Source organism: Bubalus bubalis, chromosome 8 (genome assembly GCF_019923935.1).
Source record: "Bubalus bubalis isolate 160015118507 breed Murrah chromosome 8, NDDB_SH_1, whole genome shotgun sequence".
In the NCBI taxonomy this organism is placed as follows: Eukaryota; Metazoa; Chordata; class Mammalia; order Artiodactyla; family Bovidae; genus Bubalus; species Bubalus bubalis.
The window spans coordinates 118,785,217-118,797,547 of NC_059164.1; the positions used below are offsets into that span (position 1 = coordinate 118,785,217).

The following is a 12,331-nucleotide window of genomic DNA, read 5'->3' on the forward strand; positions in this document are numbered from 1 at the left end:
CTTATGCTCTTTTGAGGGATGGCATAAGCTACAGACATGTTATCACCACTGCTTGTTCTCACTGTGACAACACAATCAGGCCTGCATTCTACTTAGTTGAACTAGTGACAATTTTTTAAATATGTTTATTAGAAAACATAAATAATATTGACTTTTTTTTTTTTTGCCTGCACCACGTGGCTTGTGGGATCTTAGTTCCCCAACCAGGGATCAAACCCAGGCCCTTAGAAACAAATGTACAGAATCCTAGCCACTGGACCACCAGGGAATTTCTGATATTACTATTTTAAATGGTAATTTTTAAAAAAAAAAAACCTCAGTAGTCAATTTAGCTGAGACTTGGACTCAGCAAAGTAACACTGTTTTCAATAGTAACAGTTTTCCACTGTGTCAGGCCACCAAGCTGGAGAAAACTACAGCTTCTAAAAACAAGCAGGGTTACAACTAGGGCTGCCATTGTCAAGAATCCTCCCACCACCTCATAAAACTCTCTCAAACACACACACAAATTGGCATTTTGCTCGTGGTATAAATTCAGAGAGATTCAGATGAAGTCCTCTATTTTTCCTGACTCCCACTGTGAGTGCAGACAGAATGACAAGGCAGCTTCTTAGTCTATCAACATGCCCACCCCACCCCGAAATGATAAGCTTTCTCATGTGATCTGTGTCCTGGACCCATATGCACTCAGTTCCCACACGTGTTTGGAAGCTGTTAGAATCCTCTCTGGTCCCCACGCTGACCGTGTCCTGGATCAAGGACCAGAACACCCTGGGGAGGCAGCTACCAGGCGGGGGCGGGGGAGGGGGGGCCGGCTCAGTCACAAGGGTGGGCCCTGGTCGCCCAGAACTGACCCTGGTACTTCCTCATGTTTTATTCAGACAGCACTTAACTCAGATGCGAGTATGGTGATCTGAACCTCAGTCTATTTTCAGGCAAAACCAGAAAAGGAGATTCAAGAAGACTCGAAGCACTGCCAGAGCAAACATGCCTTTCCGGGATGGAAGACAGTTCGAGGCGGGAAGGCGGGTGGACTGCGGCTCAGGCTGCTTCTTCACCCACGTCCCCATTCCCACCCGCCACGGAGAGACTGTGCTTCCTCTCACCGGTCTGCTTCAGCTGGTGCCACTAAAATACCAGCTACTTCAGAGAACATACACATCGCTGAACTGGCTTCCAGCCGCACCTCAGGTTAATTACTGCTCTGAGCTGGATTAAAGCCACAGCCCCAGATGGAAAAGGCATCAGCCTCCCAGGGCCAACTTCAGGGGCTGCTCCGTCCATTTATGAGTTGACTATATTTCACTGTTGGAGTTAGAACTGACTTGCACCATTAATGTACAGTCCTTTCCCCTTTGGAAACCAGGTCAGTTTTTCTTCTGAAAATTCCTTCCCCCAAACAAACTTCCAAACACATCCTTTGTACTGTACATTAGAAGACTGCAAAATGGGCTTTGAGAATCACCTGGGACAAAGACTGCCCACATCACACAAGGGAAGCTTCATTCTTTCACCTCCTCAGGCAAGAATAAGGAATGATCAGAAGGCACCCTCCCTTACCTGTCTGCTACTCTAAATGTCAAGTTAGATGGAACCACTCTACTTTTTCTTATGAAAGTAACCCCTCCTTCCTCCCTTACTCTGAATTAGACTATTTGCTATGACGAGTCTGAAGTGAAAGATAGCTTCTTTGGTGTTTGTATTGCTACATTCAAAACATCTGATGGAAGCAGAGAGGCATCTGAGCAGAGGGCATGAACACAGGAGCCTGTGAACGCTATGGAGGCACTGCACTCCCGCCTTGGGAAGGCCACGTGTCCAAAACAAGTCGTCCGTTTCTAAACGTCAAAATTCCCTCTGAAAGGCCAACCAGATACTTGAATCCAACAGCCAGAACAAACCCCAGTTTGGAACATCACCTCCCTCCTACAGACGTCCTGTTCTTGCGAACTGGAGGGGCAGGCTCTGAGGGCACACAGATTGTCTGCCAGGACCTGCACGCTCGGGGCTGGCGCCGCCCCATCCTGGGTCAGCCGCCGGAGGAGGCCAGAGCCCAGGACCCAGCCCCAGCAGCGGGCGTCCCACTGCGTGCTTCTCAGCCGCTCTGGGCCTCAGGCTTCCCACCTGTGGAACGCAGACAGAAACGTGCGCCCACCAGAGCTCTTCTGGGGCCAGCACGTAGGCACGTACAGGGCGCTCAGGGGCTGCTGGGAGAGCGCGTGGGGCAGAGCTGGGGTTACGGGACTGTCCTGCCACCTGTCACTCGAGTCTGTACACAGAACACACACCAAAAGAGAAACTTGATTTCACGTGTAATCATTTTTAATTGAATAGAGAGAGAAATCACCCCAATCTGTTTTATAACTATTAGCTCATTTCCTCCAGCCCATCACACTCTTGAACTGCCCTCACGGGAACCATTACTAGTCACATGAGGTTAAGAGGGCACGTCCTTGCGTTTTCTGAATTACACCCGATACTCTGGCAAAATAAGTGAACCAAACGCTCCCTTATCCACCCCCACACAGGAGAGTCAACACCAAGTGATCGCTGAAAACCCTCAATGCTCTCCTCCTTTCTTCACACCTCACGTGAAGGCCATTTTAAAGACAGATGGACCCTGATGTTTCACACGTCAGCACTTCCAAGTCCAACGTCCAGTTTCTTAGACTAATGTGGGAGTCACTCACTTATCAGCTTGGAAGCTGACTAACAAACAAAAATGTTACTTAATATGTGAACATAAGTGTTTCCAGGAGAACCGCACCTCTTTTCACTTCCTGCCCTAGATACTTAAACAGTGGTTGTGGCCAAGCTGTTAGAGAAGGCACGAGTTAAAAGAGAAAATTTCCTCGTCCTCCTACAAGCTCTGTTTTCAGCCAGCTGAAAAGAGCATTGACTGTTTTCTGCTTCTCTGGTTTTCTGGCCTCTTATCAACCAAGATGTGAAAAATAAGTCCAGCTGGGTCTACATTTATGAAGGTCAATTTAGACTAATGTGAAAACAGCTGCCAGGTGCTGTTATATGGCACAGAGGGTTATCTGCCATGAATTCAACTGTTTGCTTTCTCGGGAAACAGAACATCTAGTCAGAAGAGATAAGATAGGTTCTAGCTAGCTGAGCCTCGCCAGGCCTGCATCTACCGACACATATCTAGATGAAAGCCTCACCCACTCCTTAAGCTTTTTTCCACCTCTCCACCCATAAAACATCCTTCAACTAGCAATATTTGCATATACACAGGCATATCTTAAATATCTGCCACCCAAAGCCTGAAGGTTCTTTTCAGTTTGGGTCCCATTTAATTACAAACATATTTTCATTTAAAAATCTTGGAGTTCTAAGGTATTGCTCCAAGAGGTGTAGCAATGGAAAGCCTTCTTAAGAAGACCGTGGGTAATGACAGCTCAGCTGACCCCACCTCTCCGTACTTCACCGCCTCACTCCACGTTCCTGACTTCCAAAAATCCTAAGGAAAGGGGTGAATAACTGCATTTGCAAGTTAGGTAGTACTACATGTAAAACACAGAACAAAATAAACTCAGAATGCAGAAATTATTATCATGTAAAAGAACCAATGATTGCCACAGGACTCATCAAACCACGTGCCCCGGGACAATGAGCCTGGGGCTGCACCCTGCCTGAGCTGTGGACACCCTGCTGCCCTTCTTCAGGGGAAGCCGGGGCTCCAGCTAAGCCTGCACATTTAACGGCATTCAGAAATTGTCAGTGGGGACCAGCACCACCACCGAGGAAAAGAGAAAGAGGACTATGACAAATTGAGCACACCCCCGCACCTACCCGGAACACACACAGATGATGATCTTGGTAACCAGGTGCGAAACCAGATGAGCGTTTAAAAGGAGAGACGCGAGACGCCGAGATGCACAGCTGAGCTTCGCACAGAGAGGAAGCCATCTGAGAACCGCGTTCATTCCCTGCACATTCCTCCTGAGCCTGATACATTTAACCGCCATCTCTGGACACGGGAGACAGCCACACCACCATCCCACCCAACGCCCCTGCACCTATGGGGGCGCCCACTGTTGGCACCTCCCTCTCCCGGAAGCCTGGGGTTCTCCTTGTGCCCCAGTCCCACCACACAGGGACACCAATCAGCACCTGGGGCTGCAGGGCCAGAGCAGGAGGAGGAGGAAACCACCGGCAGAGAAAAGGCTCACAGCTGGAGAGAAGGCAGCAGGCAGCGGGGCTCTCGCTCGGGGGAGGGGCAGACTGCTCACCACCATACAAGCGGCAAAACCAACAGCTCCGGACCCCAAGAAGCAAAGATGGATTTGTGCTCTTGTGGCAGGAAGAATGCTTTGATTTAAAAATAAACATCATGCCATCTAGGTGACAAAGCACGCTGACTGCTCCTGGCAGCGCTCTCCTCAGTCCTGTGTGGGCTCACTGGTGAATGAAAAATACATGTGGGCAAATCGAGAGGCAAAAACAAAGGAGAAAAAGAAACAGGCACCCATCTTCAAAGCCAGGTAGGTCTCACTTGGGATTCTCCAAGGTAAATTTGCACAAAAGGTGGATTCTGTCCTTTAGCAAATGAAATTCGTGTTTCTTTAGCAAAAAAGGAAGATCTTTAATATGTATGACTGCCTTTAAATGTGGGGGCTGCCAGAGCAGGTTCACAAACTAGCCTCTCTATAACTGAAGAATGATTTAAAGACAAAAGGCTCAAGTTCACAGCAGCATAATGGAAAAAGTACTGAGCACCCGAACAAAAGGATGTCCTAAAATCACAGAGAATGGCAGAGCGAGGAAGAAAGAAAACCCAAAGACAGAAGAGAGTCGCTAAGCTGCCCAGGACAGCGCTACCTGACAGCAATGGCGCCCTGGCCACAAGCAGAGCTGAGTCAGGCCTTGAGAAGGGCGCCTTATTCCTGCCCTTGCACCTCTGACCGCCGCGTCATAAGTAACAGGCCACCATCTGCCGTAAGGGAGCCTTCTGCACCGGAAAGACACGGGCAGAATAGGTGCTGAAGGTCAGGAGGCTAACGTGATTAAGGGGGAGAGGGCGCCCTTGAGGAAAGGGAGCGGTGAGATGTCCACGGTCACTGAGATGCTGCCAACAGTTGCTGTGGACTGTGCCGCGTGGCTCAGAGCAGTGAACATACACTCGGACATGGTCGTTTTGTCAATCCAGGGTTTCAACAAGAGCTCCTTCACTGTCGCCTAATTCAAGGCAAGGCATCCTCTGCAGAAAGAGCTGGCCTTGGGTCTTGGTGACATTTGACCCCTGATTCTAACCTGCAACTCTAGGACTCAACTGAGGAGGCAAAACGTGTATCGCCTTGAACCATGTGTTCTATAGACCTTAACCTGAAGTTGAGTGTTAACAGTTAAATAAATAAATAGGCATAAGTGACATGGCTGGGACCAGATCTATGGTCTCTGGGTACATCTTTCCTTGTCTGTCGTTATTTGGAACACTGCAGTTGCTGTGACCATTATTTACAAGATCCAGACAGTTGAGAAAGAGAAACATGGCAGCATGTGCCTTTCATGGGTGACCATGGCCCCCCTGCACCATCTGCAGACTGTGCATGTGAGCCTTGAGGACACAGCAGCATCCCCTGGGTGAGGATGGTGCAGGGATAGAGGGCTGAGTGCACAGGACGTTGGGAGTGTATGTGGGTAGGCGTGGCTACATGCAGCCCCCGGCTGGGTCCCCCAGTGGGGAGACGACACTTCCATCTAGCTATCTGTGCACCCCGCCATGGTAATGTCCAATCATTCCGGGATCCAGCAGGCTACACCGATCAGCTGGAGTCCCTGAGACAATTCAAAAAGGTCTGGGCCCCTAAGGTTGACCCACACCAAGACTGCATTCAGGAGGCTCCCTAGAAGCACATCAAAAACAGAGGGGGAATAAGGCTCTCCTTAATGATACAAGTCAACTTTGCTGGTAGCCAGAACACCACTGCTGTGTCGGGCCGCACTGTCCCAGGCAGCTTAGCGATTCTCTTCTGTTCACTTATGTCTGCCTTTGGGTTTTCCTTTGCTTGCTCCCTGAGCCACCCCCTCCTTCCTCCTTTCTTTACCATTTCTGAAAGTGGTAGAGATTTTCAGCTTACGATGAATGGGCAGTTACAATGGAAACAGAATAGCCGAGGACCAGCCTCGCCTTCATCCCATGGAAACTGCCCTCCCTGGAACACCGAGTGGCCAGTGTCAGCTGACCCTGGTTCTCCCTGATCGTGTGTGTGTGGAGGGCGGCGTCGGGAGAGCTGAGCAAACAGCTCTCACAGGAGGTGACATGCCAGTTCCGGCCAGATGAAGGAAGGAGCACAGCCCAGCTAAGGCTGACCAGCACACAGCCAGGCCTCTGTGGCTGCTCTGGGCAAGGTCCTGGAGGTCAAGGCAGAGTGGGGGCGGGGGGCCGAGCCTGCCGGGCGGGGCTCAGCGGGGCAGGCTCACCTGGGCGCGGGTGTGGCTCCGGGGGAAGTGGCTGGACGACGGGGACGCCAGGTGCGAGGACCAGACGCGCTGTTCCCCTCAGGGCCTCCCCGGGCGGGCGAGAACCTCCTCCCGGGTGGCGCTGGCCTTCCCCGTGCTCGCTGTCCGCAGGCCGGGGCTGCGTGTGCTTTCCAGGGCGGCGCTGGGGGCCCGGGACCTGCGGCGGCCGTGCCCACCTGTGTCGGCAGTCCCCGGTCTCTGGGACGGCGGCGCCCGGGGGGCGGCGGGGCGAGGCCCGGGCCGGCTCTGCCCGCAGCCCCGCGACAAGAGCTCCTTCACCCCAGGGGCCTGGGGCCGGCGCCCGCGGACCCGCCTCAGCTGACCCTCCTCAACCGACTCTCCTCAACCGACCCTCCTCTACCGACCCTCCTGAACAGCAAGGCGGGCGCGCATCGCAGGCCGCGGGGCGGCGGCCGGGCCCTCCCGGCGCCCCGCTGCCCCCCACTCCCCTCGGGGGGACGCCCGCGCGACCGCGAGGCGCGGGGGAGGCCGCGCGGGGGGGACGCGCGGCGCGGACCCGCGGGGGCGCCCCCGCAGAGCGCGCGCCCGCCGCTGCGCCCGCGACCCCGCGCCGCTCGCTGGGCGCTCGCCCGCCCCCACGCCTCTTCCCCAGCCCTCCCCGCCCCTCCCCCAGAAGCGCGCCCGCGCCCAGCCAGGCGCCCCTCCCCCGCTCCCCTCAGCCACACGGCGCCCCTCCCCCACCGCGACCCCGACCCCGACCCCACTCACCGAGCAGCCCCGGGAGCGGCCGGGCGCGGGGCGCGGGCGCGGGGGCGACGGGCGGGGCGCGCGGCAGCAGCAGCAGCAGCAGCAGGAGCGCGAGCGGCGGCCCCATGTCGGCGGCGCTCAGTCCATGGCGGCCGCTCCTCCCCGCGCTCCCGGCGCTGCCGTGGCTTCAGCACCGGACAGCGCCGCCGGCCCCGCCCCCGGCACGCCCGGCCCCGCCCCTCGATGCTTGGTCCCGCCCCCGACACGCCTGGTCCCGCCCCTCCGAGCCCGGTCCCGCCCCCGACACGCCCGGCCCCGCCCCGCCCCGCCCCGGGCCCTCCAGCTGCTCGCGCTCCCGGACTCCGGCTCGAGAAGGGGTCCCTGAGACGAGCTCCGAGCTCCGGGCCGCCTGCGCCTCCTCGCTGCGTCTCCCGGCCTGCAGGGCCCCCCGTCCCCCTCATACCCCACGATGGGGCCTGAGTCGGAGCGCCTGCAGCACGGGCAGCGCGGGCCTGCCCGGAAGGGGACCGGGGTTCATGAGGAGGGGCGCTGTGTAGGGGTTGTGGGGGTTCTCAGCCTGGGACTGAGAGGCCATGGGAGCCTAACCTGGGGGTCAGCGGGGACGGGCCCGCGGCCACGGAAGCCGCGCCGGTCCGCCAGGTCGGGATTCCACAGCAGGAACCCGGCCCGAGGTGGAGTCTCCGGAGGCTCTTCCCTCCTCCCTGCACCCTGCCCGCCGCTGGCCGCTGTCGGGGTCCGGAGGGGGCGCTGGGGACCGTGTGTTCCTCCCCAGGAGACTTTTTCTCTCTAAAGACCTGGGCACCGCGTGTGGGGTTCCTTCAGCGGATGGGGGCTCTGTGTGTGTGTGCCACAGAGAAGTCAGGTGTGTGCATGAGTGTGTATGTGTCTGTGTGGCAGAGAGAAGTGAGTTGTGTGTATGAGTGTGTGCCTGTGTGTGTGAGAGAGAGGTGGGCTGGGTGTGTGTGTATGTGTCTGTGTGTCAGAGAGAAGTGAGTGTGTGTGTGGGAGAGGTAGGGTGTGTGTATGTGTGTGTGTCTGTGTGTGAGAGAGGTGGGCTGTGTGCATGTGTCTGTGTATGTGAGAGGTGGGCTGTGTACGTGTGTGCGTGTCAGAGAGAAGTGAGGTGTGTGCATGCATGTGTGTGTGTGAGAGAGGTGGACTGTGTGCCTGCGTGTGTGTGTGTGTGAGAGAGAGGTGGGCTATGCATGTGTGTCTGTGTGTGTGTTAGGTTGGCTTTGTGCATGCATGTGTGTGTGTGTGAGAGAGAGAGAGGTGGGCTGTATGCATGCGTGTGTGTCTGTGTGTGAGAGAGAGAGGTGGGCTGTGTGGATGTGTGTGTGTGTGTGAGAGAGGTGGGCTGTGTACGTGTGTGTGTGTGTCAGAGAGTGAGGTGTGTGCATACATGTGTGTGTGTGAGGTGGGCTGTGTGCATGCGTGTTTGTGTGTGTGTGTGCAAGAGGTGGGCTGTGCATGTGTGTCTATGTGTGTGTTAGAGAGGTTGGCTTTGTGTGTGCACGTGTGTGTGTGCGTGTGTGAGAGAGAGAGGTGGGCTGTATGCATGCGTGTGTGTGTGAGAGAGGTGGGCTGTGTGAGTGCATATGTGTTTGTGTGTGTCAGAGAGGAGTGAGGTGTGTACGTGTGTGTATCTGTGAGAGAGATGGGCTGTGTGCGTGTGTGTCTGTGTGTGTCAGCAGTGAGGTGAGTGTGTGTGTGTCAGAAGTGAGGTGTGTGCGTACGTGCGTGTGTCAGAAGTGTGTGCGTACATGCGTGTCTGTATGTCAGAAGTGAGGTGTGTGCATGTCTGTGTGTACTAAGGTGTGTGCGTGCGTGTGTGTGTGTGTGTCAGCAGTGAGGTCTGTGTGTGTCTGTGTCAGCAGTGAGGTGTGTGCATGTCTGTGTGTGTCAGCAGTGAGATGTGTGCATGCGTGTCTGCATGTGTACTCAGTGAGGTGTGTGTATGCGTGCGTGTGGCTGACTGTCCTCACACCCTGCCCGCTCGGCCCCCGGCGTCCTTGGCTCCCTGGCTTGGCCTGGGTCAGCTGTACCCGTGGCCCTTCCCCCCAGCCTCCCCGCCCAGACGAGGCAGGGCTGTGCAGGCACCGGAGTGGCCAACGTCTGGACCGGCCCCGCGGACAGGGTTGAGTGCTGCGCCCATCCGCACCCCCTGCACCCCACGCCTGTGCCCAGAGGCGGCGCGTCTGTCCCCCCGGCCCAGCAGGCCGGGCCTAAGTCCTATCCTGTCTTTGACCCAGCAGCCTCGGGGCGGCCCCTGAGAGTGCCATCTGCCCGCCGGGGTGCCCTCCCCCCGCAGGACGCGTCCACTGTGGTCTCAGCGCCGTTCCCTCCTCCTGTGCGTCCCCCAGAGGCTGGAGAGAACGTGAAGAGTGGGCTTCTCGCGGGCAGCAGTGCACTTGCGATCCTCTGCAGCCAGGCCTGCGTCAGCCCCGTGCGCCCTGCCCCACTGGACGCACCCCTGGGGTGAAAGGCTTGAGGGGTTGTCCCTCAGCCCCACAGAGCACCCCACGGCTGCCGCAGGAGCTCTTGGAGCTGAGACCCATCCCTGGGGGCCGGGGGCACACCTGTCTTGATGTCCAGAGAGCCGGCTGTGACACACTCGCTGACAGAAACACAGAGAAGACAAGAACGAGACCAGGGTAGGTAGAAGGTAGAGCGCACTGGTGACAGGAGTTAAGTGGTTCTGAAGCACGAGTGTGTGAGAGCTGCTCCGTCGTGTCCAACTCTTTGTGACCCTGTGGACTGTAGAATTCTCCAGGCCAGAACACTGGAATGGGAAGCCTTTCCCTCCTCCAGGGGATCTTCCCAACCCAGGGATCGAACCCAGGTCTCCCGCACTGCATGCGGAGTCTTTACCGCTCCAAGTGTCCAGCAACGTCCTCGAGACACCAAGGGGCCTAGGTCCACCTGTCCCGTGGACGGGCCCCCGTCAGCAGCAAATCCGAGGGCACTCACAGGCGGGCCGTGGTGAAGGACCCAGGGGAGCCAGGCACTCTGAGCCCACACCCCGTGGGTGTTGGCCTCTGGGGCTGTGGCGCTCCCCTCCGTGTGGCTACACGGGCTCCAGGGAGGGCCTTCCTGCCTTGTTTGCCTGGGTGCTGCAAACGGTGGTTTCCAGATACAGGCCCTGCTTCATCCCGGGGCCAGCTCCAGGAATGACAGTCCCAGCAACAGTCAGAGGGCCAGGCCCCCGAAATGGAGCGTGGGGACCAGACCCACGGGGGGCCCGCAGGGAAGCTGCAGTCACAGCCCACGGAGAGAGGCGCGGACCCGCCAGACGGCGCCAGGCCCTGCCTCACCTGGCATCGGCTGCACTCTTCCACCGGGAGCAGAACAGAGGAAGCTCCCGGGGCAGGAGGGGACCTGAGGCAGGAGGGGGGAAGGAAACCTCGCGTGGGAACAGGGCCGGCCCCCAGGCAGCCCGACTTCCCGCGGGCGGCACGGCTGTGCGCAGCCCTTTCTGGGGTGCCACTGGGGAGGTGGTCACAAGAGGAAGCCCGTGCCGGGCCCTGACACGTAGGGGCGAGTGTGCACACAGGAGCACGGATGCGTGTGGGTGCAGCCGAGGATACGGGTGTGTGAGCACACGTCAGTGCTGTCAACGGTGCACACGCGCGGATCTGTCCACTGTGTGTGCGGCGCACACCCACACGCGTGCTCGCTTCCTGAGCCCCTCGGGCGGGGTGGGTGTTTTCCACGTGCACTCACGCTTTGTGCCTTTCCCGCTGACACACCTGCCTGTGTGTGACCCAGTCCAAGGCTGCACAGTAAGAACACAGTTGCGGTCACGGGTCAAGGAATGACTCTCCCGACATTTTCAAGGCCCCTGAAGCACATGTCCCTTCAGGTCTCCTGCCCACCCAATGAGGAAGCAGAGGGGGACTCCCCCCACGAGGGGGGCTCAGACCCCGGTCCCGCAGCCTTGGCACTGCCGAGTGGAGACAGAGGAGACAGCTGGGAAACCCGTCAGCCAGCGCTCTGGACTTGCTCGGAGCCGACCAGCCTAACCATGACGTCTTATTGGCTCCAGAAAGCTGTCAGGATGGGGAGCTGGGCCTCTTGTTCTCTATGTGGAGAACATGGCCCAGCTGTGGGGGATCCACCAGGACGGTAGCATGGGAGCCTCTGGGAGGCAGGCCCCTTCTTGGAGCCCAGGCCCTCAGCCGGGTCAGCAGCACCAACGGGGTCTTCCCTTGCGTCGGCAGGTGCCCGGCGTGCTAGGCTGGGATGCCCACTGGGTTGCTACCCAGCCAGGACCCGTGTCCAAAGCAACAGCTATGGGGTGGGCTTCCAGGAAGCAGGCAACCCATGTGTTGGTGGGCGCCTGAAACAGGAGTGACAGACAACCCCAAGTTACTTGTCTTAGTTTGGCCGTCACTCTGGTCAGCCGTGATGAAATTTGAACTGTTGACTGATTCGGTCAAAACTGCCATTGGCCATTTCCAGCTGGCAGGTCTTTATTGCACAAACACAGCCCGGGTCTGTCTGAACCGTGAACCCAGTGTAAGTCATCAGATGGTCCTGATTCCAGCAGGAGAGAAGTTGGGCTGCCAGACCCCCAGGAGATACGCCTCTAATGGGCCTGCAGCTGCCAGCCCGTGACCCCCTCGGAGCCCCTTGAGGTGGGGGAGCACTCCCCATCCTGCTGCTGCAGAGGCTGCCCAGCTCAGCTCAGGATGGGCCACCACTGCCTGCCCCTGAGTGCGCTCTCATCCTGCCCAGGGGACAGCTCTGTCCAACGGAGTCCTGCCGGCTCCAGGGCACAGCCCAGAGTGGGAGACAGGACCTGCACCCCAAAGCTCAGAGCAATCGGGGTGAGCACGAGAGGGCTGGGCACTTAGAAGATTCTGGAGCCCCGGAGGTGGATGCAGCAAGAAGGGCCTCCAGCTGGGAGAGACGAAGCCCCAGTGAAGGGACCTGCATTTACTCCATGTGTGATGATGGGTGGGAGGCCTTCTGTGAGTGGGTGGGCAGGAAATGAGCGGGGTGGACTGGCAGGAAGTGTCTTCATCCCGTCCTGCTCAGCCACATAGTGTCACACGCGTGAGCGTAGTGTTCAGTGTTCAAATCCTGCTCACCCACATACTGTGGTCACACGTGTGAGCATAGTGTTCAG

At 57.6% G+C, this 12,331-nt stretch overlaps 1 protein-coding gene across 1 annotated transcript in view; it reads right to left on the reverse strand.

Moving 5' to 3' along the window:
• The window catches only part of PTPRN2 (protein tyrosine phosphatase receptor type N2), a 611,408-nt gene extending 604,073 nt beyond the window's left edge, over positions 1-7,335 (reverse strand). Inside the window, exon 1 of the mRNA XM_025291953.3 lies at positions 7,201-7,335. Coding sequence (XP_025147738.2) covers positions 7,201-7,306 — 106 coding nt within the window. The 5' untranslated portion in view covers positions 7,307-7,335. The remainder of the gene's footprint in view (positions 1-7,200) is intronic.
• Between the last annotated feature and the right edge of the window lie 4,996 nt (positions 7,336-12,331).